Raw genomic sequence first — 26231 nt, forward strand, 5'->3', positions numbered from 1 at the left:
CTCTCTGTCATGGGACTTGAACTTGGGTTCTGGGCATTGTCCCTGAGCTCTTTTGCTCAAGGCTAGTGCTCTACCACTTGGAGCCACAGCACCTCTTCTGGGTTTTCTTGTGGTTAATTAGAGATAAGAGTCTCATAGTCTTTCCTTACTAGGCTGACTTTGAACTGAAGTCTGTTTTTAAAATTTCCTTTAATACTGTGAATTGAACTAAGGTCCTTAAGCCTGCTGTGCATGCATTATGTTACTTGAGTCATGCCCCAGTCCTGTCTTAAGTGACATTAAAAAAAACAAACACAAATATTTCCACAGGTCCTGCACTTCCCTCACGGAACCCACCTCTGCCTACCCCTTTCCAACCAGGAGCTCCTCCTGGGCCCCCTCCAGCTGGTGGACCTCCAGTAAGGGCCCCAGCACCCCAGAAACTATCACATACAGCCTCACCCCAGCCTTTGTTTCATTCAGCTGTAAACCAAGAAGGTAAGCAAATCAAAAAGTGAAATCTATTCCTATAGTTTTAATTTTCAACAGAAGGGTGAATTTTACCTGAATTCAGTGTTTTAGAATTGTATGTTTTCTAGAAAGTCCACTGTTGGAATTTAAACTGTTTGAAAATAATAAAATTTGAGCTGGGCACTGGTGGCTCATGACTGTAACCCTAGTTACATAGAGAGGCTGAGATCTGACGATCAAGGATTGAAGCCAGCCTAGGCAGGAAGGTCTGTGAGCCTCCAGCTCTAATAAAACAGCAAAAAGCCAGACAGCACCGAGGCCCTGGATTCAAGCCTCACTCTGTACTTGTGCGTGTGCACATGCACACACACACTCGATTAGATATCAGTTCATGTCCTGGAGCAATTCTAACTTAAACCTTGTTAATGGACTTCCTTCTTAGGTATTACATCAAATGCCAATAATGGATCAATGAGTGTCCACAGTAATTATGAGGAGATTGAAGGAGGTGGCTTCTTGGGTGAGATTTTATGGAAGTTTTTTAATTTTTTTTAATCTCTTTTTTCCTGATTACAGAAATAATATATGTTCATTGTAGGAAACCAGGGGAAACTTCATTATCTTGTTATGTAGACTCATCTATCATCATGTTTTACTTCTTCCATGTAGTTTTTTCACTATTTTTCCTTCCCTTCAAAATTGGGATCATGGCTTATTATTATGCTATGACTGTAGACTACTTTTTATACAAAAGATGTATTTAAATTTATTAAGCAAGTCCCATAAGTGGAACATACAGGATATTTTCATTAAAGTTGTTTTAAATTAAAATTTAGCTTGTATACAAACCTTATTATATATAGGAAGGTAAATTAACTGTGCCAAACTTATTTTTTTACTTATAGCTGTAGTCTTAGATTAACCAGATTTTAATCATAGCTACTATTGTGTTCATAGTATTTGTCTTCATCTTGCCAAATTTATTGATAAAAGTATTAAATTAATCTAGAGGTACTCCAAGTTATACTTACACAATTTAATGGATTTTTGTAGTGCTTTAAAGTATTATAGAGTATAAAATAGAACTTAAAAATTACCTCATTTCTAGCAACATCACAGCTCACTAATAAGAACCCCAAAATGAACCGAAGTGTTGGGTATGCCTACCCCTCCCTACCACCTGGTTATCAGAACACAACACCGCCTAGTGGGACTGGAATGCCACCCTCATCCTTGAATTACCCAAGTGGCCCCCAGGCCTTTACTCAGGTAAGCTTTTTTAAAAGCCTCTTTTCTATTTTTAGGTGTAACAGAAAATATACAATGAGGAAAGTTTTAGGACTACATGTAGAACACTTTGATAACTAATTACAATAATAGTGAATATTTAATAAATGAAGTCTTTGTACTTCCATACTTCTCCAGCACTGCAAGATTGGTCAAATAATCTAGATTACACTTTTTCTCTTATGTAGAGAGAATTGAACTAAGTTTTTACACACTTTCCATGGCTACGTACTTTGAAATAATGTTTCTATCTGTAGACTCCCTTAGGTGCTAATCATTTAACTGCAAGCATGAGTGGATTAAGTCTACATCCAGAGGGTCTAAGAGTCATCAATCTACTTCAAGAGAGAAACATGCTTCCCTCAACACCTTTGAAGCCTCCAGTTCCAAATTTGCATGGAGATATCCAGAAACTCAACTGTAACCCAGAGTAAGGCTTCATATAGCGTTTTTTGTTATGTGTGATAATATGCATGTTCTGAATTTTCAGGTGGCTTTAAAAAAATAGTTTCAAGTGTTTGAATAAGCTGTACATGTAACTTATGGAAAGATGCCTTGAATAAGATTTGGAATGTTCTGAATTAAGAAATAGGAGCTGGGTACTGGTGGGTCTGTAATACTAGCTACTCAGGAAGCTGAGATCTGAGGATCAGGGTTCAAAGCCAGCCAGGGCAGGAAAGTCTACTAGACTCTTAGCTCCAATTAACTCCAAAAAGCCAGAAGTGGAGCTGTGGCTTAAGTGGTAGAGCACTAACCTGAGCAACAAGAGCTCAGGAACACACCTAGACCATACACACACACACACACACACACACACACACACACACACACACACACACTCGAAATAGGAAGCTGGGTGCTGGTGGCTTGTGCCTGTAATTCTAGCTACTCAGGAGACTGAAGTCTGAGGATTGTAGCGTGAAGCCAGCCCAAGCAAGACTCTTATCTCCAATAAACTACTCAAAAAAGGCCAGAAGTGGCACTGTGACTCATATGGTAGAGCACTGCAGCACCCAGGCCCTGAGTTCAAGCCCCAGGGCCAGCAATGAAAAAAGAAATTATTATTTACCTAAAATAATACTAGCAGCAACTGACCCCCCTTTTTTTTTTTCCCTTTAAAGGTTATTTCGATGCACACTGACGAGCATTCCTCAGACTCAGGCCTTATTGAATAAAGCCAAACTTCCTTTGGGGCTCTTGCTTCATCCTTTCAAAGATCTAGTGGTATGTGTCTCTAATGAGAGTAAATGTCTCTCAGGAAATTATCTGCAACAATTTGAGAGTTATATATTGAATTTATCTGAGCTATCTTTAAATGACCATGGACAGATTAAAAAAAAACAACATTAGGGCACTAATAGCTCAGGCCTGTAATCCTAGCTACTCAAGTAGCTGAGATCTGAGGATCATGGTTCAAAACTAGCCCAAACAGGAAAGTCCCTGAGACTCTGATCTCTAGTTAACTACCAAAAGGCTGGAAATAGAGCTTTGGCTCAAAGTGATAGAGTACTAGCTTTGAGCACACATGCACAGGGAAAGCACCCAGGCCCTGAATTCAAGACGAGCATAAAAAAAAAAAAAAAGATAAAGTTTAAATGCCATTTAATTTTGTAACAGTTATTTTATGAGAGCCAAGTAAGCCTGTTGATTAAAACCTTTATAATAGGAACTAGAGGTGTGGTTCAAGTGGTAAGAGTGCCAGCCTTGAGGGAAAAAGCCACGCAAGAGTATGAGATCCTGGGCTGGGAATATGGCCTAGTGGCAATAGTGCTTGCCTCATATACATGAAGCCCTGGGTTCGATTCCCCAGCACCACATATATAGAAAACGGCCAGAAGTGGCACTGTGGCAGAGTGCCAGCCTTGAGCAAAAGAAGCCAGGGACAGTGCTGCCATCTTTCCCATAGTAAACATATTTTCTTGGTTTTGTAGTGTATTTAATGAGAACATAAATACTTTTTTTTAAAAGGCATATCTTCCTTAGGTGTAGTGGCTCATGCCTATACTCCGAACTACTTGAGAGGTAGAGTTCAGGAGAATCATCATTAGAAGCTAGCCTGGGCAAAAAGTTAGCAAGATCTCTTCCCAACCAGAACAGTTCAGCATAGTAGCACAAGTCTGTCATCCCAAGGATCCAGGTCCAGTCCCAAACAGGCAAAAATGAAAGTCCCTGTTTGAAAAATAACTAACCAAAATGGCTGGATGTGTGGCTCAAGTAATAGAACAGTAGTCTAGGAGGTTTGAGACCCTGAGTTCAAACCTCAGCACTGCCTGCCCTACCCACCCCCCCCTCACCAAAAGACAGGAATGATACTGGAGGAAAACATTAAAGCTTAAAATCAGTGCATTTCAGCTGCATAAACTTTTTTGAACAGATTTTACTCTTAATGCTTTCTTCTTGTCCAAAATTAAAGTGTTCCAAAAGTTATTTCAAAAGGATAAATTGATGTTTGGTTTTTCAATGTAATGATGATTGCCGTTTAAAAACTTGGTTCTGGGTTTTTGTGTTTGTTTTTCAGCAATTGCCTGTGGTTACCTCCAATACAATTGTTAGATGTCGTTCATGCAGGACCTACATCAACCCTTTTGTCAGCTTTCTTGACCAAAGGAGGTGGAAGTGTAACTTATGTTACCGAGTCAATGATGGTATGCTCACAATCTCTGCTTGCATTATAGAGAAGTAGGACAATAAAAATGTGAAGTTTAAAAAAAAAAAAAAAGCTAGAGACTAATGACTCATGCCTATAATCTTAGCTATGGAGGAGGATAGAGGTCCCAAACCAGCCAGGCAGAGAAAGTTTAGGAGATTCTATCTCAAAAATAACCAGCAGAAAACAAGGCTGAAGGTTTGACTCAAGTGTTAGAGGGCTAGCCTAGCAAGCATAAGATCCTGAATTTGAACCTTGTCCTTCAGTAGAAAGAAAGAAGAACTAGTGGTAATTAATTTCAGCTGTTTTAAGAAGGCTGAGTTAAGAGGATCATGACAATATAATGAGTGTCCATATTTTTAAAAATGCCCTTATGGTTACTGTTTATTTCAGCTATCCTGGTGTGTTTGAACTTAGGACCTCCCCCTGTTGGGCAGATGCTCTACTACCTGAGCTGTGTTCCCAGCCCTCTTACGTGCCTTCATTTACCCATAATCAATTCTTAAATAAATATATGCGTTTTACACAAAAAATGTAATAGTAAGCTGGGTACTGGTGCCTCATGCCTGTAGTCCTAGCTACTCAGGATGCTGAGATCTGAGGATATTGGTTCAAAGCCACCCCAGGCAGGAAAGTCCATGAGACTTTTATCTCCAATTAACCACCAGAAAATTGGAAATGGCGCTATGGCTCAAATGGTAGAGTGCTAGCCTTCAGCTGAAGAGCTCAGGCACTGACCTAGGCCCAGAGTTCAAGCCCCCTGAGCACCATCAACAACAAAAAGTGATAGTATATTAAGATTACATTTTTTTTTTTTTTTTGCCAGTCCTGGGGCTTGGCCTTGGCCTTGGCCTGGATACTGTCCCTGAGCTTCTTTTGCTCAGGGCTAGCACTCTACCACTTGAGCCACAGCACCACTTGGGTCTTTTTCTGTTTATGTGGTGCTGAGGAATAAAACTCAGGGCTTCAGGTATATGAGGCAAGCACTCTACCACTAAGCCACATTTCCAGCCCAAGATTACTTTTGTGTGTGTGTGTGTTGTCAGTCCTGGGGCTTGAACTCAAGAGACTGAGTACTGTCTCTGGCTTCTTTTTGCTCAAGGCTAGCATTCTATCACTTGGGTCACAGCACCCCTTCTGGCTTTTTCTATGTATGTGGTGCTGAGGAATAAAACTAAGGGCTTCGGGTATAGGAGGCAAGCACTCTACCACTAGACCTTAGTCCCAGCTCCCCAAGATAACTTTTTTTATATTCATTATATTAGGTTCATCATAGACAGGTGCTCTACCAATGAGCCACACCTCCAGCCCTATTGTTGTATAATAAATTGCGTGTTTCGTGGCTTATTTAAACAAGGATTTTCTTTCTATCTTTTTTTTTTTTTTTTGCAACAGTAGAATTTTAACTCAAGACTTCATGCCTGCTATACCATTTGAGCCACCACCACAGTCCTAGAAATATTTTAGTTGGGAAATTGTCAGATGTCTCTTCTTAGGGTAAAGGAAAACAAGTATATCGAATAGTGTATAATTCATCACTGTTGTGTGAAAGGAGATGGGCATACTGTTATAGTAGGATGTAGTTTTCTCAGTTGAAAAGGAGATCTCTTTTAGTAACAGCTTTCAAATTTATGTTTGAAGAATATCACCTAAACAACATTCGGTTAGGATTAAGGAAGAAAATGAGTATGCCAATATCAGCCTCTTGAATAGCTAGGACTATAGGCATGAGCCACCAGCATCCAGTTTGGAATGAAACTTTTTAAAAGAATGAATTCATCCCTTAATATTTAGCCTATATTGGATTAATTATAAATCCCTAAATTGAGAAAATCACCAAACAGGTTGTATTAAATTAACCCTTTCAGTTTCACCTGTATAATGTAATTTTACACAGTTCCTGAAGAATTCATGTACAACCCTTTAACCAGAGTTTATGGAGAACCTCACAGAAGACCTGAAGTTCAAAATGCTACTATTGAGTTTATGGCTCCTTCAGAGTATATGGTAAGCTTAATTTTTTTAAATATGATATATGCAATTTTTTAAATTTTTTTTTTTTTGCCAGTTCTGGGGCTTGGACTCAGGGCCTGAGCACTGTCCCTGGCTTTTTTTTATGCTCAAGGCTAGCACTCTGCCACTTGAGCCACAATGCCACTTCTGGCTTTTTCTGTATATGTGGTGCTAAGAAATTGAACCCAGGGCTTCATGCATGCTAGGCAAGCAGTCTACCACTATGCCACATTCCCAGCCCTGATATATGGATTTTAAGTAAAACTATAATTTTATTTTGAGAGCATAATGTTTATTATAATGGTAGTTATTAAATAAGGATACATTTGAGAAGTAATGGTGTAAAAGTATACGTAAAGTTCTATTTGTTCTCAGTCCATCAAGAAATTTGTAATAGGGGCTGGGGATATGGCCTAGTGGCAAGAGCGCTTGCCTCGTATACATGAGGCCCTAGGTTCGATTCCCCAGCACCACATATACAGAAAACGGCCAGAAGTGGCGCTGTGGCTCAAGTGGCAGAGTGCTAGCCTTGAGCAAAAAGGAAGCCAGGGACAGTGCTCAGGCCCTGAGTCCAAGGCCCAGGACTGGCCAAAAAAAGAAAAAAAAAAAAAGAAATTTGTAATATATGAGATTATATTTACAATTATGTCATATTCTGTTTTTATTTATTATAAATAATACTTTGTGGGAATTTTTGAAATCTTGCATTTTAAAAATAATTATGAGCCTAGCACCTGTGGCTCATGCCTCTAATCCTAGCTACTCAGGAGGCTGAGATCTGAGAATCACAATTCAGAGCCAGCTTGGGCAGGAAAGTCCATGCGACTCTTATCTCCAATTAACCACCAGAAAACTGGAAGTGGCGCTGTGGCTCAAGGTGGTAGAATGCTAGCCTTGATCAAAAAAGCTCAGGGACAGCGCCCAGGCCCTGAATTCAAGCCCTATGACCACCACCACCACCAACAACAAATTATCAGCCAAGCATGCTAATGGTATATGCCTATAGTCTCAGCATTCAGGAGCCTGAGACAGGAGGATCTCAAGTTTGAGGCCAGCATGGGCAACATAGCAATACCAAGACTGTCTCAAAACCAGCAACAACAACAACAAGAAACTCAAAAGCTGGGTACTAGTGGCTCACGCCTGTATTTCTAGCTACTCATGAGCCTGAGATCTGAGGATCTCAATTTGAAGCCAGCCTATACAGGAAAGTCTCTTAGACTCTTGTCTCCAATTAACCACCAAAAAGTCAGAAGTAGAACTGTGGCTCAGTGGTAAGCAAAACAGCTCAGAGGGGCTGGGGATATAGCCTAGTGGCAAGAGTGCCTGCCTCGGATACACGAGGCCCTAGGTTCGATTCCCCAGCACCACATATACAGAAAACGGCCAGAAGCGGCGCTGTGGCTCAAGTGGCGGAGTGCTAGCCTTGAGCGGGAAGAAGCCAGGGACGGTGCTCAGGCCCTGAGTCCAAGGCCCAGGACTGGCCAAAAAAAAAAAAAAAAAAAAAACAGCTCAGAGACTGCCAGGTGCTGGTAGTTCCTGCCCCTGTCCTGCTATTCAGGAGGCTGAGGTCTGAGGGTTCAAAGACAGCTTAGGCAGGAAAGTCTGTGAGACTCTTTCCAATTAACCACCTCAACGTGGTAGAACATTAGCTTTGAGTAAAAGAGCCCAGGGACAGCTCCCAGGCTCTGAGTTCAATTCCATGACCACCACCAACAACAGAAAAGCTCAGAGACAGTGCCTTGGCCCTGAGTTCAACCCCAGGACTGGCACACAAAAAAATAAAAACTTAAAATAATAACAGTATGTCTGATGTTTAAGCACTTTACATTTTATAGAGCACTTATTTATTTATTTTTCTCTTCTTTTCTTTATTTGTGCTTGAACTCAAAGCCTTGAGCTTTTGCTTAGCTCAAATGAGCCTGGGGCTCAGACCTGGAATCATAGGTATACTATACCAGAAAAAGAAAAAAGAAAGAAAAGAAAGCAATTGAACATTGCCAGGAACCCTTCTAATCATGTTTCTTCTTCCTGAGGAGAGACCATTCTTGAGTTTTGGCAGACAGACTCACTGTTCTCTCAAGTATGCATCTGTAAACACTGTATAGCTTAGACGTTGTCTTAACACAGTCTGTAAATATGCTTATATTGTGGTTTTATTGTAAGTGGGCTCAGCAAGTTAAGTTTAAATTTAAACGTTTTAAAACATATTTGATGAAACTCATGTATTTAACAAGATTCTTTTCTTCTCTTCAGCTGCGACCACCACAACCTCCTGTGTACCTCTTTGCATTTGATGTGTCTCACAATGCAGTCGAAACTGGATACTTGAATTCAGTTTGCCAGAGTTTGTTAGACAATCTGGATTTGTAAGTGTCTTAATCTTGAATTAACAATGTTTGCAAATTGAAATAGAGGCTATATAATTATGTGCTTTAAAAAAAAGCCTTAAATCAGTGAACTTGGGCTTTGTTTTTTGTTGTTGTTGTTGTTGATTATGAGGCTTGAACTCAGGGCCTGGGTTCTGTCCTTGAGCTTTTTTGCTCAAGGCTAACATTTATTTTATTTATTTATTTTTATTAATTAAATTTTGTTGACAAGGTGTTGTGCAAGGGGGTACAGTTACATAATAGGGCAGTGAGTACATTTCTTGTGATAACTTTACACCCTTGTTTTTCTTTCCCTTCCCTAGATCAGGTAGGCATATATACAATACCCAGTGTACCAAAATCATATACAGTAGCCACGTGGCGTACATCAAGGCTAACATTTAGAGCCACAGTACCACCTCTGGTTTTCTGGTGGTTAATTGGCAATGAGTTTCACAGACTTTTCTTCCCAGGCTGGCTTCTAACCTTGATTCTCAGATTTCAGCCCCTGAGTAGCTAGGATTACAGGCATGAGCCACTAGTGCCCAGCAGGCCTCACTTTTTCTTAGGAACATTGTTTTTAAAACTAGTAGGTAAGACGACTAGCATAATGCATCTCTAGGTACACCCCACAGCTTCATCTTCAGAATTCTGTTTTGCCATTATCTAATCCCTCCCTGATACACTTTTAACTCCTTGAATTATTGTTTTATTTATTTATTGGCTTGAACTCAGGGTCTCGACACTGTTTCTTCATGTTTTTCTTCAAGGATAATGCTCTTCTATTTGAACCACAGCTCCATTTCCAACTTTTTGATGGTTAATTGAAGAGTCTCAGACTTTACTGCTGAGGCTAGCTTTGAACTGCGATCCTCAGATCTCAGCCTCTTAAATAGTTAGGATTATAGACTTGAGCCACTAGCGTCAGGCTTGGGCAGTTTGTTTTTTTTTAATGTAGTACCTAAATGTACATTCTATTTTAGAATTGGTATATGATCATTTGGGAAGCATTCTCCCCCCCCCACCCCCCCAGTATTGAGGAGACTGCCACTGAGCTAATTCCCCAGGCCCCCCAAAGCATTCTTTACAAAATAACTTAAAATAGCCTTCAAATTTACTTATTTATTTTTTGCCAGTCCTGGGGCTTGAACTCAGGGCCTGAGCACTGTCCCTGGCTTCTTTTTGCTCAAGACTAGCACTCTGCCACTTGAGCCACAGCGCCACCTCTAGCTTTTTTTGTATATCTAGTGCTGAGGAATCAAACTCAGGGCTTTATGCAGTCTACCACTAAGCCACATTCCCAGCCCTGGCCTGCAAATTTGTATGCATGCTTTCTAGCAAGTGTTTTCATACTGCTTCCTATGTAATTGTTTGTAACTTTATATAAAATAAGAGAATTTGAATTTCTTTTCTATTGCTGTTTTCCACTGACTGTGTGGCTTATGCTTAGTTTCTCATTGAGGAGTACATGTCATCGTGGTAGGTAAACAATGGCTGTTTAAATATTTGTTTATGCTAGACAGTTGTACTAAGCTACATGCTTTCCTATAATGTTTAGCTGATATCTTATGTATGTAAATATTAAGAAACTTGACAAAACACTCTTCTGAATTTGTTTTTAGGCTTCCTGGCAACACTAGGACAAAAATTGGCTTCATAACATTTGACAGTACAATTCATTTCTACAGTCTTCAAGAAGGTCTTTCGCAACCTCAGATGCTAATAGTTTCAGATATTGAAGGTATACGTAATATGCTTAAATTTATTCAACACTCTATATTAAGAGTATATTGGTATGAGTGTACTCTATGAAGGAAAATCTTTGTTTTTGTTTTGTTTTGTTTTTTTGTACCAGCCCTAGGGCTTGAACTCAAGGCCTGGGCACTTGAGCTGCTCGAGGTTAGCACTCTATGAGCCACAGTGCTACTTCCAGCTTTTTGGTGATTAATTGGAATTAAGAGTCTCATGGGCTTTTCTGCCAGGGCTGGCTTCAGACTCCTCAGATCCCAGCCTCCTGAGTAGCTGGGATTATAGGTATGAGCCACTGGCACCCAGATTAGAATGAAGCTTTTTTTTTTTGCTGGTTTGAGGGCTTGAATTTAGCCTGGGTTCTGTCCCTGAGCCTCTGTGTGCTCAAGGGTAGATAGAGCTCTACCACTTGAGCCACAGTGCTACTTTCAGCTTTTTCTGAGTAGTTTATTGGAGATAAGAGTCTACCAGATTTTCCTGCCTGGGCTGGCTTTGAACTGTGACCCCCAAATCTCAGCCTTCTGAGTAGCTAGGATTACAGGCTTGAGCCACCAGCACCCAGCACAGAATGAAACATTTTTAAAAAGTCAGTTTATCCCTAAATATTTACCCTATTTTTTTAAATTTTATTTTATTATTATTATTATTATTTTTTTTTTTTTTTTTTTTTTTGCCAGTCCTGGGGCTTGGACTCAGGGCACTGTCCCTGGCTTCTTTTTGCTCAAGGCTAGCACTCTGCCACTTGAGCCACAGTGACACTTCTGGTCATTTTCTGTATATGTGGTGCTGGGGAATCGAACCAAGGGCTTCATGTATAAGAGGCAGGCGCTCTTGCCACTAGGCCATATCCCCAGCCCTACCCTATATTAAATTAAGTATAAACCTCTAAATTGAAAAAAATGCCAAACAAGATATAATAAATTAATCCTTTCAGGTTATTTATTTTGCCAGACCTGGGGCTTGGACTCAGGGCCTGAGCACTGTCCCTGGCTTCTTTTTGCTCAAGGCTAGCACTCTACTTCTTGAGCCACAGTGCCACTTCTGGCTTTTTCTATATATGTGGTGCTGAGGAATTGAACCCAGGGCTTCATGTATGCAAGGCAAGCACTCTACCACTAAGCCATATTCCCAGCCCCATCCTTTCAGTTTTATCTCTATACTATCCAGTTTAGACACAGTTCTTCGGATCCTACCTTAAAAACAAGCTCAAAGCCACGTACCAGCAGCTTGTACTTCTAATTCTAGCTACACAGGAGGCTAAGATGTGGAGAATTGTGGTTTGAAATCAGCCCAGTTAGAAAAGTCTGTGGAACTCCTATCTCCACCTAACTTGCTGGAGTAGAGTTATGGCTCAATTGGTAGAATGCTAGCTCTGAGTAAGAAAAACCAGTGAGAATATGAGGCTTAGAGTTTAAGCCTTAGTTCTATTATAGATGAAAGGAATGGAGGAAGGGAGAGAAGGAAGCAGGCAGGCAGGCAAAGGAAAGTGCAAGTGGTAGTGTTTACCTAGCATGTATGAGGCTCTGGGTTTAATCCCTAGTGCTGGAAAACATAAAAATTAACAAAAAATGTTTTGTTTTGTTTTGTTTTCCAGTTCTGGGCCTTGGACTCAGGGCCTGAGCACTGTCCCTGGCTTCTTTTTGCTCAAGGCTAGCACTCTGCCACTTGAGCCACAGCGCCACTTCTGGCCATTTTCTATGTATGTGGTGCTGGGGAATTGAACCCAGGGCTTCATGTATAGGAGGCAAGCACTCTTGCCACTAGGCCATATTCCCAGCCCCCAAAAATGTTTTGTGACTGGAGTTCAGTGGCACCTTAGGTTTAAACACTAGTACTGTGAAAAACAAACAAGGGACACTAACCAGTGAATGGCAGAGCCCACAGAATGGAAGAAAGTATTTGAAATGTATATATTTCATAAGGAATTTACCATGCATAATCATAAAGAACTATGCTTCAGCAACAACAAGTGGACAAAGGACTTTACTGGACATTTTTCCAGAAAAGCTCTACAAATGGCCAATAAAGGCCTGAAAAAAATGCTCACTATTGTGAGTTATCAGGGAAATGTAAATCAAAACCAGAATGGGGGCTAGCGATATAGCTTAGTAGAGCACTTGCTTAGCATGCTCAAGATTGTGATGTCAGTCCCAGCACCAAAAAAAAACCCAAAATTAAAAACCACAATAAACTAGCTACTTCATATTCATTAGGAGGATTATTTCAAATGGAAAAAAGCAAGTGATGGTGAGAATGGAAACAGTACAGCTGCTGCAGAAAGCAATTTGGCAATTCCTTGGCTTAATCATAAAATTAGCATATTTAGCAATTTTACTTCTCGTTATATACTCACAAGCAGGGACTTGGAGCATTGTTCATAGCAAAATTATTCAAAGTTACAAGGAGTTGGAAATTTTTCAGTAGCCAACAACAAATGAGTGAATTAACAAAATCTGATATAAATGTATAATGGAATATTATTCAACTTTAAAGAATGAAAAAATTCTGGGGGCTGGGAATATGGCCTAGTGGTACAGTGCTTGCCTAGCATACATGAAGCCCTGGGTGCGATTCCTCAGCACCACATACATAGAAAAAGCCAGAAGTGGTGCCGTGGCTCAAGTGGCAGAGTGCTAGCCTTGAGTAAAAAGAAGCCGGGGACAGTGCTCAGGCCCTGAGTTCAAGCCCCAAGACTGGCCAAAAAAAAAAAAAAGGAAGAAAGAATGAAATTTTGATATATGATACAATATGAAGCTTAAGCATTTTCAGAGTGAAATAAGCTTGACATAACTTGTATATTTGGAATAAGCAAATTCAGAGACTGAAAATTAAAATACATATAACTAGGGAGTGGAAGGAAGGAATTTATAAGTAAGTGTAGCATTCCTGTGTGAAATGATGAAAATTTTTTTGAAATCAGCCAATGATGATAGTTGCACAATAAATACCATTAAATTGTACACTTGAGGTTAAAGTGGTGAGCTATATATTATATGCATTTTATCAGAATATAAACTGTGAGCTAATGGTTTAGGGCTGGGGATATGGCCTAGTGGCTAGAGTGCTTGCCTCGTAGACATGAAGCCCTGGGTTCAATTCCCCAGCACCACATACACAGAAAACAGCCTAGTAGCAAGAGCTAATGGTTTAGCTCAGTGGCATAGTAGTTGCCTAGCTTTCGCAAGGCTATGAGTTTGATCTAAGGCATCAGAATTTTTAAAAGAAATTCAAACTGGATTATAAACCCAACTATTAGACTAAAAGTTTAAAAATGTTAGGATAAAAGATAGATCAAAGCTGGACCCCAGTGGCTCATGCCTGTAATCCTATCTACCTACTCAGAAGGCTAAGATCTGTGGGTCATGGTTCAAAGCCAGCCCAAGCAGGAAAGTCCGTGAGACTCAAAAAAGGTCAAGGACAGCGCCCAGGCCCAGAGTTAAAACCCCAAGACTTACAAAACAACAACAAAAGATAGATCAAGGGCTGGGAATGTGGCTTAGGGGTAAACTGCTCACCTGGGTTCGATTCCTTAGCACCACATATATAGAAAAAGCCAGAAGTGGCACTGTGGCTCAACTGGTAGAGTGTAAGCCTTGAGCAAAATAAAGCCAGGGACAGTGCTCAGGCCCTGAGTTCAAGCCCCAGGACTGGCAATAAAATAAAAATCAGGGAACTGTTTTTTTGCTATTGTTTTTGTGATGGTGAGGATCAAACCCAGGGCTTTTTGGATGTTTAGGCAGTTGCGATATCACTGAGTTACTAAGTCATATCACCCGCCTAAAACTGTACTCTTTAATGGTGAACTTTATGATACGTAATTATATCCCATTTTATGTTATTTATTTACTCATTTTCTGAGACAGGATCTTTCTAGGTAGCCCAAGCTAACCTTGAGCTCACAACCTCATGATCTACCTGACTGTGTGTCCTGCATGTTGGGATTTCAGGTGTGCATGACCATGCTTGGCTTGTAAAACTGTTTAAAACTGAAAAAAGAGGGCTGGGAATATGGCCTAGTGGCAAGAGCGCTCGCCTCCTACACATGAAGCTCTCAGTTTGATTCCCCAGCACCACATATATAGAAAATGGCCAGAAGGGGCGCTGTGGCTCAGGTGGCAGAGTGCTAGCCTTGAGCAAAAAGAAGCCAGGGACAGTGCTCAGGCCCTGAGTCCAAGCCCCAGGACTGGCCAAAAAACTGAAAAAAGAAAGACAATCAAATTATTTATTGGTTTTATTATTATTTTGTGCCGGTTCTGAGGCTTGAACTTGACCTGGGCACTGCTCCTGAGCTTTTGTGCTCAAGGCCACTTGAGCAACCGCTCCACTTCTGGCTTTTCGGTGCTTTATTGGAGATACTTCCCATGGACTTTTCTGCCTAGGTTGGCTTTAAACTGCTATCCTCAGATCTCAGTCTCCTGAATAGCTAGGATTATAGGGATGAACTATCAGCACCCGGCTGTTTACTGGCATTATTTTTTAAGAATTTCCTTGCTCCTTTTTTTCTTATAAGATGTTCTTTTCCCTCAGTGTGCTTATTATCTAACAAATGAATTTAAATCCAAAGCGAGGATAAATGTGAGTCCTGAGAGGCTCAAAAAGTGGTCAGAATGTGTTCTGATTCACTGGATTGTACTGTAGTCCAATCACTGCAGAAGGCCATGGCATTTTGAATGATAGACGTTGGTGAACTATACTAATTCTGAATAAAAGCAAAATTCTTACCTGTCATATTAGTTGCCTTTAATTTTTTTTTAACTTTTTCCCTTTTGTCCTCTTTATCTCCCCTCCCTGCCTTTCTTTGTTTAGTTGCCAAAATTGTATCTTTGGCTTGTTTGCAGGGCCATCCATGTAACGAATTGGTTGTTTTCAGCCTAAGAAGCCAGGCACTTAGGTAGCACAAACCTACTGAGTGCTTACAGATTCATATTTTTTTTCTTTTTTTTTGCCAGTCCTGGGGCTTAAACTCAGGACCTGAGCACTGTCCCTGGCTTCTTTTTGTTCAAGGCTAGCACTCTACTACTTGAGCCACAGCGCCACTTCTGGCTTTTTCTATATATGTGGTACTAAGGAATTGAACCCAGGACTTCATGTATGTGAGTCAAGTACTCTACCACTAGGCCATATTCCTGGATGCTGGTTTTGCTTTTTAAATTTCTAAAATTTGTACTAGAGTTTGAGCACAGGGCCCTGGGCTCTTGCTCATCTTTTTTGCTCACAGTTTGTTTTTGTTTTTTTTTTAATGTTTTTGCTTTTATTAATTGTATTTATTGTTTATATGGTACCAAGGAATTGAACCCAGGGCCTCATGTATGCTAGCAAATCACTCTACCACTAAGCCACATTCCCTGCCCTCCTCACAGCTTTTTTTGCTTCCAATTGGTGCTCTACCATTTGAGCCATGCCTCTAGTCTAGCAATTTTGTGATTAATTGGAGATTGAGTCTTGTAAACTTTTCTGCCTAGGCGGACTTTGAACCAAGATCCTCCAGGTCTTAGCCTCTTTTTTTTTTTTTTTTTTGGTCAGTCCTGGGCCTTGGACTCAGGGCCTGAGCACTGTCCCTGGCTTCTTCCCGCTCAAGGCTAGCACTCTGCCACTTGAGCCACAGCGCCGCTTCTGGCCGTTTTCTGTATTTGTGGTGCTGGGGAATCGAACCTAGGGCCTCGTGTATCCGAGGCAGGCACTCTTGCCACTAGGCTATATCCCCAGCCCAGGTCTTAGCCTCTTGAATAGCTAGAATTATAGACGCGGGCCATTGGTGTCCAACAAGACTAGTAGTTTCTAATTGGAAGGCTTCTTAAGTTTTTCAAGGCAGAAACAGAAAATTTTTAATAAATACGTGAATCATTGTTCCTTTGGTGGCTTGCTGAACATTTGTGGACAGGGCTGTGTTGGTGGAGATGGCTTTTAAGTATGCGATGCTTAATTGCATTAGTATCATTATATTGAGAACATCTCTAAAAATGACATCTTGTTTCAAATAAACATTTTCTTTATTCTTTCAGATGTTTTTGTACCAATGCCAGAGAACTTATTAGTAAATTTAAATGAAAGTAAAGAGGTAAGGCACATTTTCCTACCTGTCATGTTTAATTTAAACATTGAAGACTTTTTTTTTTTTTTTCAAGTGAACTCTTAAGTAAAGCTTTCTTTCTTTCCTGGACATTTCTAGGATCTGTAGCATTTTATATTTGCTCTTAGTTTAAGTTAGAAGAACAATTCTTGGGTTTGCCCTTGTGCTGGTCATTTTGAGTCTAATGCAGCAAGTTATTTGTAGTAGAGTAGAAGATAAACCTCTTCCAGAAGGAAGGGTGCCTGAAGACCTGACCTGCCAGCCTTGTGGGAAGGGGGAGGGTTGCTGAGAGAACGCTACGGTCACTGCACGGAAGCACATTAGCCAGCCTGCTCTCAGTGCCCTTTGCTTTTCTGATTCACAGAGTGTCATTGGGGTCAGTTCAGAAGAAACTCTTATTACCTGCCTGGAAATTGCCCTGACATAATACAGTGAGAGGTGAACAGAATGTGTCTGAAGGGGGGATGTTGTCTACCCTGTACATGCATACATGCCGTAGGGGTAACATCTTAACTAGCAAGTCTACGGTCTCTGCTGTTGGCAGTGGTCACTGTACCTGGTACAAAGTATTTTTCCCCATTAATTCTCTTTGTACAAGCTAACCTGCATATGAGGTAGTTAGTTTTGATTTTGTTTTCCTTTTGTTAAATCCCTAGTTGGCAAAGTTAATAGATTATCTTAGTGTTTGCAGTAGGGAAGAGTTAAACTCATTTTGAAACCTAAAAGAATAAAGCACATAGAGGTGATAAAGAAAGCCATATTTCATGGCCTTAAAGGAAATCAAATTTCTAAGCTGCAATGGTTCTTTTAAGATACATTTTGGACTTACAGTCTTGCTGGACTATTGCATGTGCAAGAACTGTAAGGCCCCGATTCTGATGTCTTGCTTGCCAATATATAATGTTGACTTAAAATGGCTTTCTTATCATTTGACCAACTTCATTGTTTACTGTTAGTGTCTGTAGATTCTCTGACCATCATCATGACTCAATGTCTTGTCTGTTATATTAGATACTACTGATCTATTGTGAAAAAAAAATTGTTAACACTTGTTTTTCCCCATTTTATTTCACAAGCTTGTTCAAGATTTACTGAAAACTCTGCCACAAATGTTTACCAAGACTCTGGAGACCCAGAGTGCTTTGGGTCCTGCACTTCAGGCTGCCTTTAAGCTGATGTCCCCGACTGGTGGTAGAATGTCTGTCTTTCAAACCCAGCTCCCGACTCTTGGTGTCGGAGCCCTTAAACCACGAGAAGAGCCCAACCAAAGGTCATCTGCTAAGGTTAGAAAATCATTCCGTTTTGGTAGGATTTATCCTGGTGCTTTGTCTGTTTGGTGACCCAGTTTATTTCATTTCCTTTTATCAGTAGTGGGGAGGAGGGAATATAAGGAAATAGGTAAAGCTTTTCATGTTTATGACCTATTTTATGACATTTTGCTCTATCTGATTTACCCATACCTAATTTCTAATATCATTACCAGGCCATGAGCAGTGTAGCCTGACTTTAATGAAACAGTGTGAGAGACCAAGACATTCTTGCTATGGACAGACAGGAATGACCAGTTGGAAAGGATCATAATTTCATACACTGACAGTTGTTAAGCATGTTGTATATGTTTGGGATAGAAACCAGTATACAATACTTGTTGTGATGCCACTTCTGGAGTTAGACTGCTTACATTCTGTTCTTGAATAGTTAGCTTATTTAAGCTCCTTTGTTTCCATATATACAAAGTGAAAGTAATGACATCACCCACCTCATAGAGTACTCAATGGATTAAGTACATGTTATAGATGAATAGTTTAGAACCATTCCCAGCAGAATAAGCAATGAATCATTTTTAGTTATAATAATTATTCTTTTTGTCTCTTACAAAATTAATACAGTATAGATAACTTCCTTTTTTTTCCAAATGCTTGTACTGGGACTTGAACTCAGGGCATGTGCACTGTCCCTTAGCTTTGTCACCCAAGGCTAGTGCTCTACCACTTGAGCCACAGCACCACTTCCTCCCTGAGCTTTTTTGCTCAAAGCTAGTGCTCTACTACTTGAGCCATATCTTCACTTCCAGCTTTTTTTGGTGGTTAATTTGGACATAAGTGTCTCACAGACTTTCCTGCCCAGGCTGGCTTCACAATCCTCAGATCTCAGCCTCCTGAGCTTCCTGAGTAGCTAGATGTGAGCCACTGGCACCCAACACAAACACACACACCCCTCCCTGTTTTTTTTGAAGTGGTGCTAGGGACTGAACCCAAGGCCTCACTAATGCCAAGAGAGCACTCCACACTGAACTATACCCCCTCGGAAATGCATAGAAAATTCTTAAAACAGTACATGTTATTTCTTTTTTAGTCTTTTGAGACAGAGCCCTGTTATGTAGCTCAGACTGGCCTCATTCACCATCCTCCTTCTTCAGTCTTCTAAATGTTGGGGTTGAGGTATGTCCTTCCATACTAGGCCAGTACATGATTCTCGATGAAAAAATAGAATATTATAACAGAGCAAAAGAACTGGATAGGATGCCCAGAGATTATTATAACCTACATATAGAGGTAGATTAACAATATTATAATTGTATGCATGTGTAGATATTTACGGTTTTGGATAATTTAATGACTTGTAAATCATTTTTTTCCTGTTATTGTTAATAGGAAATACACCTGACACCATCTACTGACTTCTATAAGAAATTAGCCTTGGACTGTTCTGGTCAGCAGGTAGCTGTTGACTTATTCCTTCTCAGCGGACAGTATTCTGATTTGGCTTCTCTGGGTAAGTTCTTAAGGTAGCAAATAGGTAGTAAATAAATATCAAAATAATATTTATATAATGGCATTCTAAAGAAGGAGGCAGAGTAAATCAAAGAGAAATTAGAGAAAAACCTGTGGGAAATGCTTGCAGTTACCTTGGTATAGTTACAGTAATTAAAGGCACTCTTTAAAAGGAATGTTTCTGATGATTGAGGCAGGAAGATTGTGAGTTTGAAGCTTGTCTGAGTTATAGAACAAAACAACATCAAAAGGTTAAATCAGGCGTTGATGGCTTGCACTTATAATCCTAGCTACTCGGGATGTTGGGTTTAGAAGGCAGGGCTTGCCCTGCAGAAAGTTCAAGACATCTCTTCTCAACTGAAAAAGCTGGCCTAGCGGCATGCTACTAAGGCAGAAAGTATGAATAGTGTTTTAGTCTAGGCCAGCCCAAACAAAAAGCAAGACTCTATCTTAAAAATAACCTGAGCACAGAGGGATGGAGATGTGGCTCAAGTGTTAACATACCTTCCTGGCAAATGCAAAGCTCTGAATTTAAACCCCAGTGCTGGGAAAATAAATTAAAAATGAGTGTGTCTTCTCTTCCAGGTTGTATTTCTCGGTACTCAGCAGGTAGCGTTTATTACTATCCATCATATCATCATCAGCACAATCCGGTTCAGGTACAGAAATTACAGAAGGAATTGCAGAGGTACCTCACTCGGAAGATTGGCTTTGAGGCAGTTATGAGAATTCGATGCACCAAAGGTGGGGACACTATTTTTTCCGTATAGGTATAAATATTGTTTCTTCTATCAATCTATACATACATGTTTTCACCTAGTCTTACCTTAAAGGATTTATTCTGTCTCTCTATCTATCTCTCTAATCTATCATTACATTATTGCTAAAGCTAAATTCCTTTTTTATTTTTACTTTTTATTTGTGCCAGTTCTGAGGCTTGGGCATGGGCTTTGAACTATGATCTTTACATCTCGGCTTCCTTAGATGCTAGGATTATAGAGCCACCAGGGCTTGGCTCTAAATTATTTCTGTATCAGTTTGAATATACAGATACACATAAACTATATCCTATATCTGTAACCACTTTGGTAAATATTTTCTATTTTTTGCCAGTCCTGGGACTCAGGACCTGAGCACTGTCCCTGGCTTCTTTTTGCTCAAGGCTAGCACTCTGCCACTTGAGCCACAATGCCACTTCTGGCTTTTTCTGTATATGTGGTGCTAAGAAATTGAACCCAGGGCTTCATGTATACAAGGCAAGCACTCTTGCCACTAGGCCATATTCCCAGCCGGGTAAGAATTTTCTGTAGATTTAATTACAGCTCCATGGAATATATATAGTGTAGTATATTTGTATAAATACAGATAAATAAGATCCATTTATTTTATTTACCATAATACTAACTAAAATGACCAATCACAATTTGATTATTTTTCTTGTTGATAAATATTGATGATACTTCTTTTTTTATTATTTATTTTTTTGTCGGTCATGGGGCTCAAACTCTGGGCCTGGGCACTGTCCCTGAGCTGCTCAGCTCAAAGCTAGTACCTACCGTATCACTTTGAGACACAGCACCATTTCCAGTTTTCTGGCGGTTAATTGGAGGTGAATCTCATGGACTTTCCTGCCCAGGCTGGCTTTGAACTGGGAACCTCAGATCAAAGCATCCTGGGTAGCTAGGATTACAGGCCTGAGACACTAGTGCCCGGCTGATGAAACTTTTGTCTTTTTCTGTAATGAGCAGATCCGTTTAGATTTTTTTCTTTTTGTTTTTTTGCCCAAAGAAACATGGTATTTAAATAAGTGTAGCTGTAGGATAAACTGTTAAATATGACATTACTAAAGTCCAAATAACTACTCATCTAAAATAATATATACAGCCAAATTGTCTTGCAAAAAGGTATTTGAGCCAGGCATATAGGGCTTACACCTGTAATCCTAGCTACTCAGGAAGCTTAGATCTGAGGATCATAGTTTGAATCCAGCCTGGGCAGAAAAGTTCCCATGAGACTCTTATCTCCAATGAACCATTCAAAAACCAGAAGTGGTACTGTGGCTTAAAGTGGTAGAGCACTGGCCTTGAGCAAAAGAGCTCAGGGACAGCACCCAAGCCCTGAGTCCAAGCCTCACAACCAACAAAAAAAAAGTATTTGAAAATTTTTATTCTTAAGAGGATACCAGTAACTTGCTGCCATTGGCCTAACCTGTAGTTCCAGGTGCTTAGGAGACTGAGATTGGGGAGAATTGCAGTTTGAGGCCAGGCAGGAAAGTTCACAAAATACTTTGCTAACAGCTGAGTGATTTGTATTATGAGTATTTCTATTTTGACGCCTGTCATAATAGCAACTATGGGAAGCCTCAGATAGGTATATTGGTGTCCAGGCTTATGCCCAGCCAGGAAGCAAGACTGACTCTACCTCACAAATAAGCAGCAAGCTGGGCTTTAGTGGCTCATGCCTATGTAATCCTAGCTGTTCAGGAGGCTGAGATCTGAGCTTGGGCAGGAAAGTCCATGAGACTCATATTACTAGTTAACCAACAAAAAAATCAGAAGTAGAACTGTCTCCCAAATGGCAGAGCATGACCTGAACAAGCATAAGGCTTGGAGTTCAAGCCCCAGTAGTGCTCCTCCCAAAGGCACTTATTACGTACTAAACACTGTGTATTACCTAAACTGCTTTTTATTATTTGATAAGTGACTAAAATACAATGTAAATGTCCAGGGTTGGAGTTATAGCTCAAGTGGTTGAGCACCAGCCAGTGGATAAAAGCATCAGATACTAAGTTCAAGTCCTGGACCACAAAAAAAAAAAAGTAAATTTCCATAAGTAAGCACATTAAAGTCATTTTGAGGGCTGGGATGAAGCTCAGTGGCAAAGCATTATATAGCAAGTACAATGTCCTGGGTTTGATCCCCAGTTCAAAAAGAAAAAACCAAAAGAAAATACAGTTAAAGTCATTTTGATAACTTTTTCTCCTTCAGGTCTTTCCATTCATACTTTCCATGGGAACTTCTTTGTCCGTTCAACAGACTTACTGTCTCTACCCAACGTCAATCCTGATGCTGGGTATGCAGTACAGATGTCAGTAGAAGAGAATCTCACTGACACTCAGCTGGTTTCTTTTCAGTCAGCACTCTTGTATACATCAAGCAAAGGTAAGTGTACAGAAAAAAGTACCATAACAGGAGATCTGCCCTCTTATCAAATTTGTATGTGTAGGGCTGGGGATATGGCCTTAGTGGCAAGAGTCTTGCCTCGCATACATGAAGCCCTAGGTTCAATTCCCTAGCACCACATATACAGAAAATGGCCAGAAGCGGCGCTGTGGCGCAAGTGGCAGAGTGCTAGCCTTGAGCAAAAAGAAGCCAGGGACAGTGCTTAGGCCCTGCCTGAGTCCAAGCCCCAGGACTGGCCAAAAAAAGCAAAAACAAAAACAAATTTGTATGTGTACAATACAGCATTTTTCACTGTAAGCATAATATTAAAGGCAAGTTTTCTATAGTCGGATAAGCTGTCTTTCTTGGAATAATTAATAATTTTGTTAATTCAAAAAGGAAGCTGAGCACTGTTGGCTGTTGGCTCATGGGTAGCTACTCAGGAGGCTGAGATCTGAAGATTATGGTTCATGAGACTCTTACCTTCAATTAAGTAGCAAAAAGCTAGGGCTGGTAATATGGCACTGTCCTTGAGCCTCTTTGTGCTTAAGGCTAGTGCTCTACCACTTGAGCCACAGTACCACGTTTTGGCTTTTTTTGTGTGTGTGGTACTAAGGAATCGAACCCAGGGCTTTGTGCATGCTAGATAAGCATTCTACCATTAAGCCACATTCCCAGCCCCTAGATTTTATTTTTGAGACAGGTCTTATATAGCCCAGCTTGGCCTGGAATTTATGATCCTTCTGCCTCATCTCCCAAGTCCTAGGATTACAAGTCTGTGCTGCCTCTCCCAGTCACAGATAATTTACTCAAAGTCTCATGTGAGATATTGCGCTGTGGCAATTTACTAATCCCCTGTCTCAACCTGTAGTTGAGCATGGAGGTGTTGTCTGTCACCCTAACTACACAGCAAATGGGGTAGGAGGATCCCAGCCCAAGCCAGCCCATGCAAAAACCATGAGACCCTATCCTAAAAGTAAGCAAAGTGGGGCTGGCAGTGTGGCTTAGCAGTGGAGTGCTTGCCTTGCATGCACAAAGCCCTGGGTTCAAAATCTCAGCACCACATAAACAGAAAAGGCCAGAAGTGGCACTGTGGCTCAAGTGGCAGAGTGCTAGCCTTGAGCAAAAAGAAGCCAGGGACAGTGCTCAGGCCCTGAGTCCAAACCCCAGGACTGTCAAAAAGAAAAGGAAAAGGTGTGCCTCAAGCGGTAGCATACCTACCTGGCAAGCATAAAGCTGAATTTAGCCCCCAGGACAACCAGAAGAACAAAGTTACAAAGCAGTTTAGCATAACTCGCCGTCAATGTTGTCATTACAAAGTTAGCTTTTTCTAATATTCTGTTTATATAAAAAATGTGTTTATAATTTCTTGCCTGTACATAAATCTTTGTTACGTATCACGATTTCTTTAAGTTGGATTCCTTGAAATGAAAATACTGGATACAGGGGCTGGGGATATAGCCTAGTGGCAAGAGCGCTTGCCTCGCATATGTGAAGCCCTGGGTTCGATTCCCCAGCACCACATATACAGAAAATGGCCGGAAGTGGCGCTGTGACTCAAGTGGCAGAGTGCTAGCCTTGAGCAAAAAGAAGCCAGGGACAGTGCTCAGGCCCTGAGTCCAAGGCCCAGGAATGGCAAAAAAAAAAAAAAAAAGAAAGAAAGAAAATACTGGATATAGAGCTTACTTAGAAAAATCTTACTACTGACATACTACCTTTGAGGAATATTTTGCCAATTTGTATTCTCTTCAAATTCCCTTTTCATTTCAGCTTCTGATTGTGGGATTTTTCTTGTTGTTATGTTTTTTGTTTTGTTGTGTTGTGGAACTGGTGTTTGAACTCAGGGCCTTATGTTTGCTAGTCACGTATACTACTGCAGAGCCACATCTTCAGCCCTGTTTTTTCTGGTTATTTTTGGAAAGGGTTTCATTTCCTGTCCTGGCAGATGCATGTGCCAGGATTCACTTATTTTAGACTGCATGTAGTTGCTGTGATGACGGGCATTCAGAAACACATCAGCTTCCTTCTAGTGAGATGGGGTCTTGTGGACTTTTCTGTACAGGCTGGCTTGGAACTGTGATACTCCCAATGTTAGCCTCTCACCTTTAGGACCATAGGTGCACAACACTGCACCCAACTATGGGCTGAGAAGGGCTCTCTCCTGAATTCTGCCTGGACTAGCCTTGACCCATCCATAATCCTTCCATTCTCAACCTCTGAAAGAGCTAGTGTTACAGGTGTGAGCCACTAGCCCCAGCCCCAAGCACTGTCTTTCTTTTGTTCAGATATTATAACATCTATTAAAATAATATAAAAGCTCTATAAATTGTGTTACCCACTTTTTACACATATGTTTTTGGGCATAAAATGAAACTTGAAAAAAACCAACACAATAAGGTACTGTCAGTAGTTCAAGTGGTAGAGCGCCTCATACCTTCCGATCAAACATGAGGCCCTGCGTTCAAACCTTAGTACTACCAAAAACATAAAAACAAAAAGTAGAGTGTTGATACGGTCTCTGCTTTCTGCGTGGCCATACTGGCCTCTATATGGAGAAGAACTGATTTCAGCATCATGTTTTAGTGTGCATCTGCCCCTTATCGTTATGTGCTTTCTCCGAAGGCGAAAGAAGAATCCGCGTCCATACTTTGTGTTTGCCCGTGGTTGCTACTCTGAATGAGATCTTTCTTGGAGCTGATGTTCAAGCAATTTCAGGACTATTGGCCAATATGGGTAAGAACTGCTATCCCCTGTAAATATTTTACAAATAAAGGCAAATCCACATATTTTTCTTTTCCTATAAGTAATTAGCTTTTATAAGATGTTAATTGTCCAAAAGGAAATCTACTCATAGTCAGGACCTGAGTTCAAGTCCCAGGACCAGCATACACAAAAAGAACCATTTCTTATGTTTAATCTTGGTGCTTAATAGGACTGTTCACAATAGTGCTTTATGAACACTGTAACTTGGATAATAAGAGATATATCTTAAAAATCATTATACTTTAGCTGAGCACCCATGGCTCATGCTCATAATCCTACCTACTCAGAAGACAGATTCAGACAATTGAGGTTTGAAGCCAGCTGGGTAGAAAAGTCTACAAGACTGTATCTCAAATTAGCCTGCCAAAAACCAGGCCAGACCTGGAGCTTTAATTCTGGGCTTGGACTCTGTTCTTGAGCTTACTCAAGACTAGTGCTGTTGTATACCACTTGAGCCATAGCTTCACTTACAGCTTTTTGTGATTAATTGAAGATGAGAGTTTCACAGATTTTCCTGCCTGGGCTGGCTTTAAACTGCAGTCTTCAATCTCAGCCTCTCTAGTAGCTAGGATTACAGGGGTGAGCCACTGATGCCCAACCAGAGTTGAAATTCTCTCTAAAATCCACAGGTATAAAATATAAACTATTTGGGCTGGGGATATAGCCTAGTGGCAAGAGTGCCTGCCTCGGATACACGAGGCCCTAGGTTCGATTCCCCAGCACCACATATACAGAAAAAATGGCCAGAAGCGGCGCTGTGGCTCAAGTGGCAGAGTGCTAGCCTTGAGCGGGAAGAAGCCAGGGACAGTGCTCAGGCCCTGAGTCCAAGGCCCAGGACTGGCCAAAAAAAAAAAAATATATATATATATATATAAACTATTTAACAACAGTATGAATTCATATTCCAGGTAATATTTTTTCTATTTCTCAGTGCCTTATGAAATGAAA

At 40.6% G+C, this 26231-nt stretch overlaps 1 protein-coding gene across 3 annotated transcripts in view; it reads left to right on the forward strand.

The window, feature by feature from the left end:
* Positions 1–26231, forward strand: part of Sec24a (SEC24 homolog A, COPII coat complex component) — a 50385-nt gene that overhangs the window by 15936 nt on the left and 8218 nt on the right. The window contains exons 3-17 of one of the 3 annotated variants that reach the window (XM_048334080.1): positions 310–477; positions 893–970; positions 1559–1719; positions 1995–2167; positions 2859–2961; positions 4256–4382; positions 6282–6391; positions 8654–8766; positions 10389–10507; positions 16518–16573; positions 17662–17868; positions 19240–19360; positions 19945–20103; positions 22347–22520; positions 25143–25253. In XM_048334080.1, the coding sequence (XP_048190037.1) occupies positions 310–477; positions 893–970; positions 1559–1719; positions 1995–2167; positions 2859–2961; positions 4256–4382; positions 6282–6391; positions 8654–8766; positions 10389–10507; positions 16518–16573; positions 17662–17868; positions 19240–19360; positions 19945–20103; positions 22347–22520; positions 25143–25253 (1980 nt within the window). Of the gene's footprint in view, positions 1–309; positions 478–892; positions 971–1558; positions 1720–1994; positions 2168–2858; positions 2962–4255; positions 4383–6281; positions 6392–8653; positions 8767–10388; positions 10508–16517; positions 16574–16949; positions 17624–17661; positions 17869–19239; positions 19361–19944; positions 20104–22346; positions 22521–25142; positions 25254–26231 lie in introns of those variants that run through there. The other 2 variants (XM_048334081.1, XM_048334082.1) reach the window with 2 other exon arrangements.

Source organism: Perognathus longimembris, chromosome 25, assembly GCF_023159225.1.
Source record: "Perognathus longimembris pacificus isolate PPM17 chromosome 25, ASM2315922v1, whole genome shotgun sequence".
NCBI classification, from domain to species: domain Eukaryota; kingdom Metazoa; phylum Chordata; class Mammalia; order Rodentia; family Heteromyidae; genus Perognathus; species Perognathus longimembris.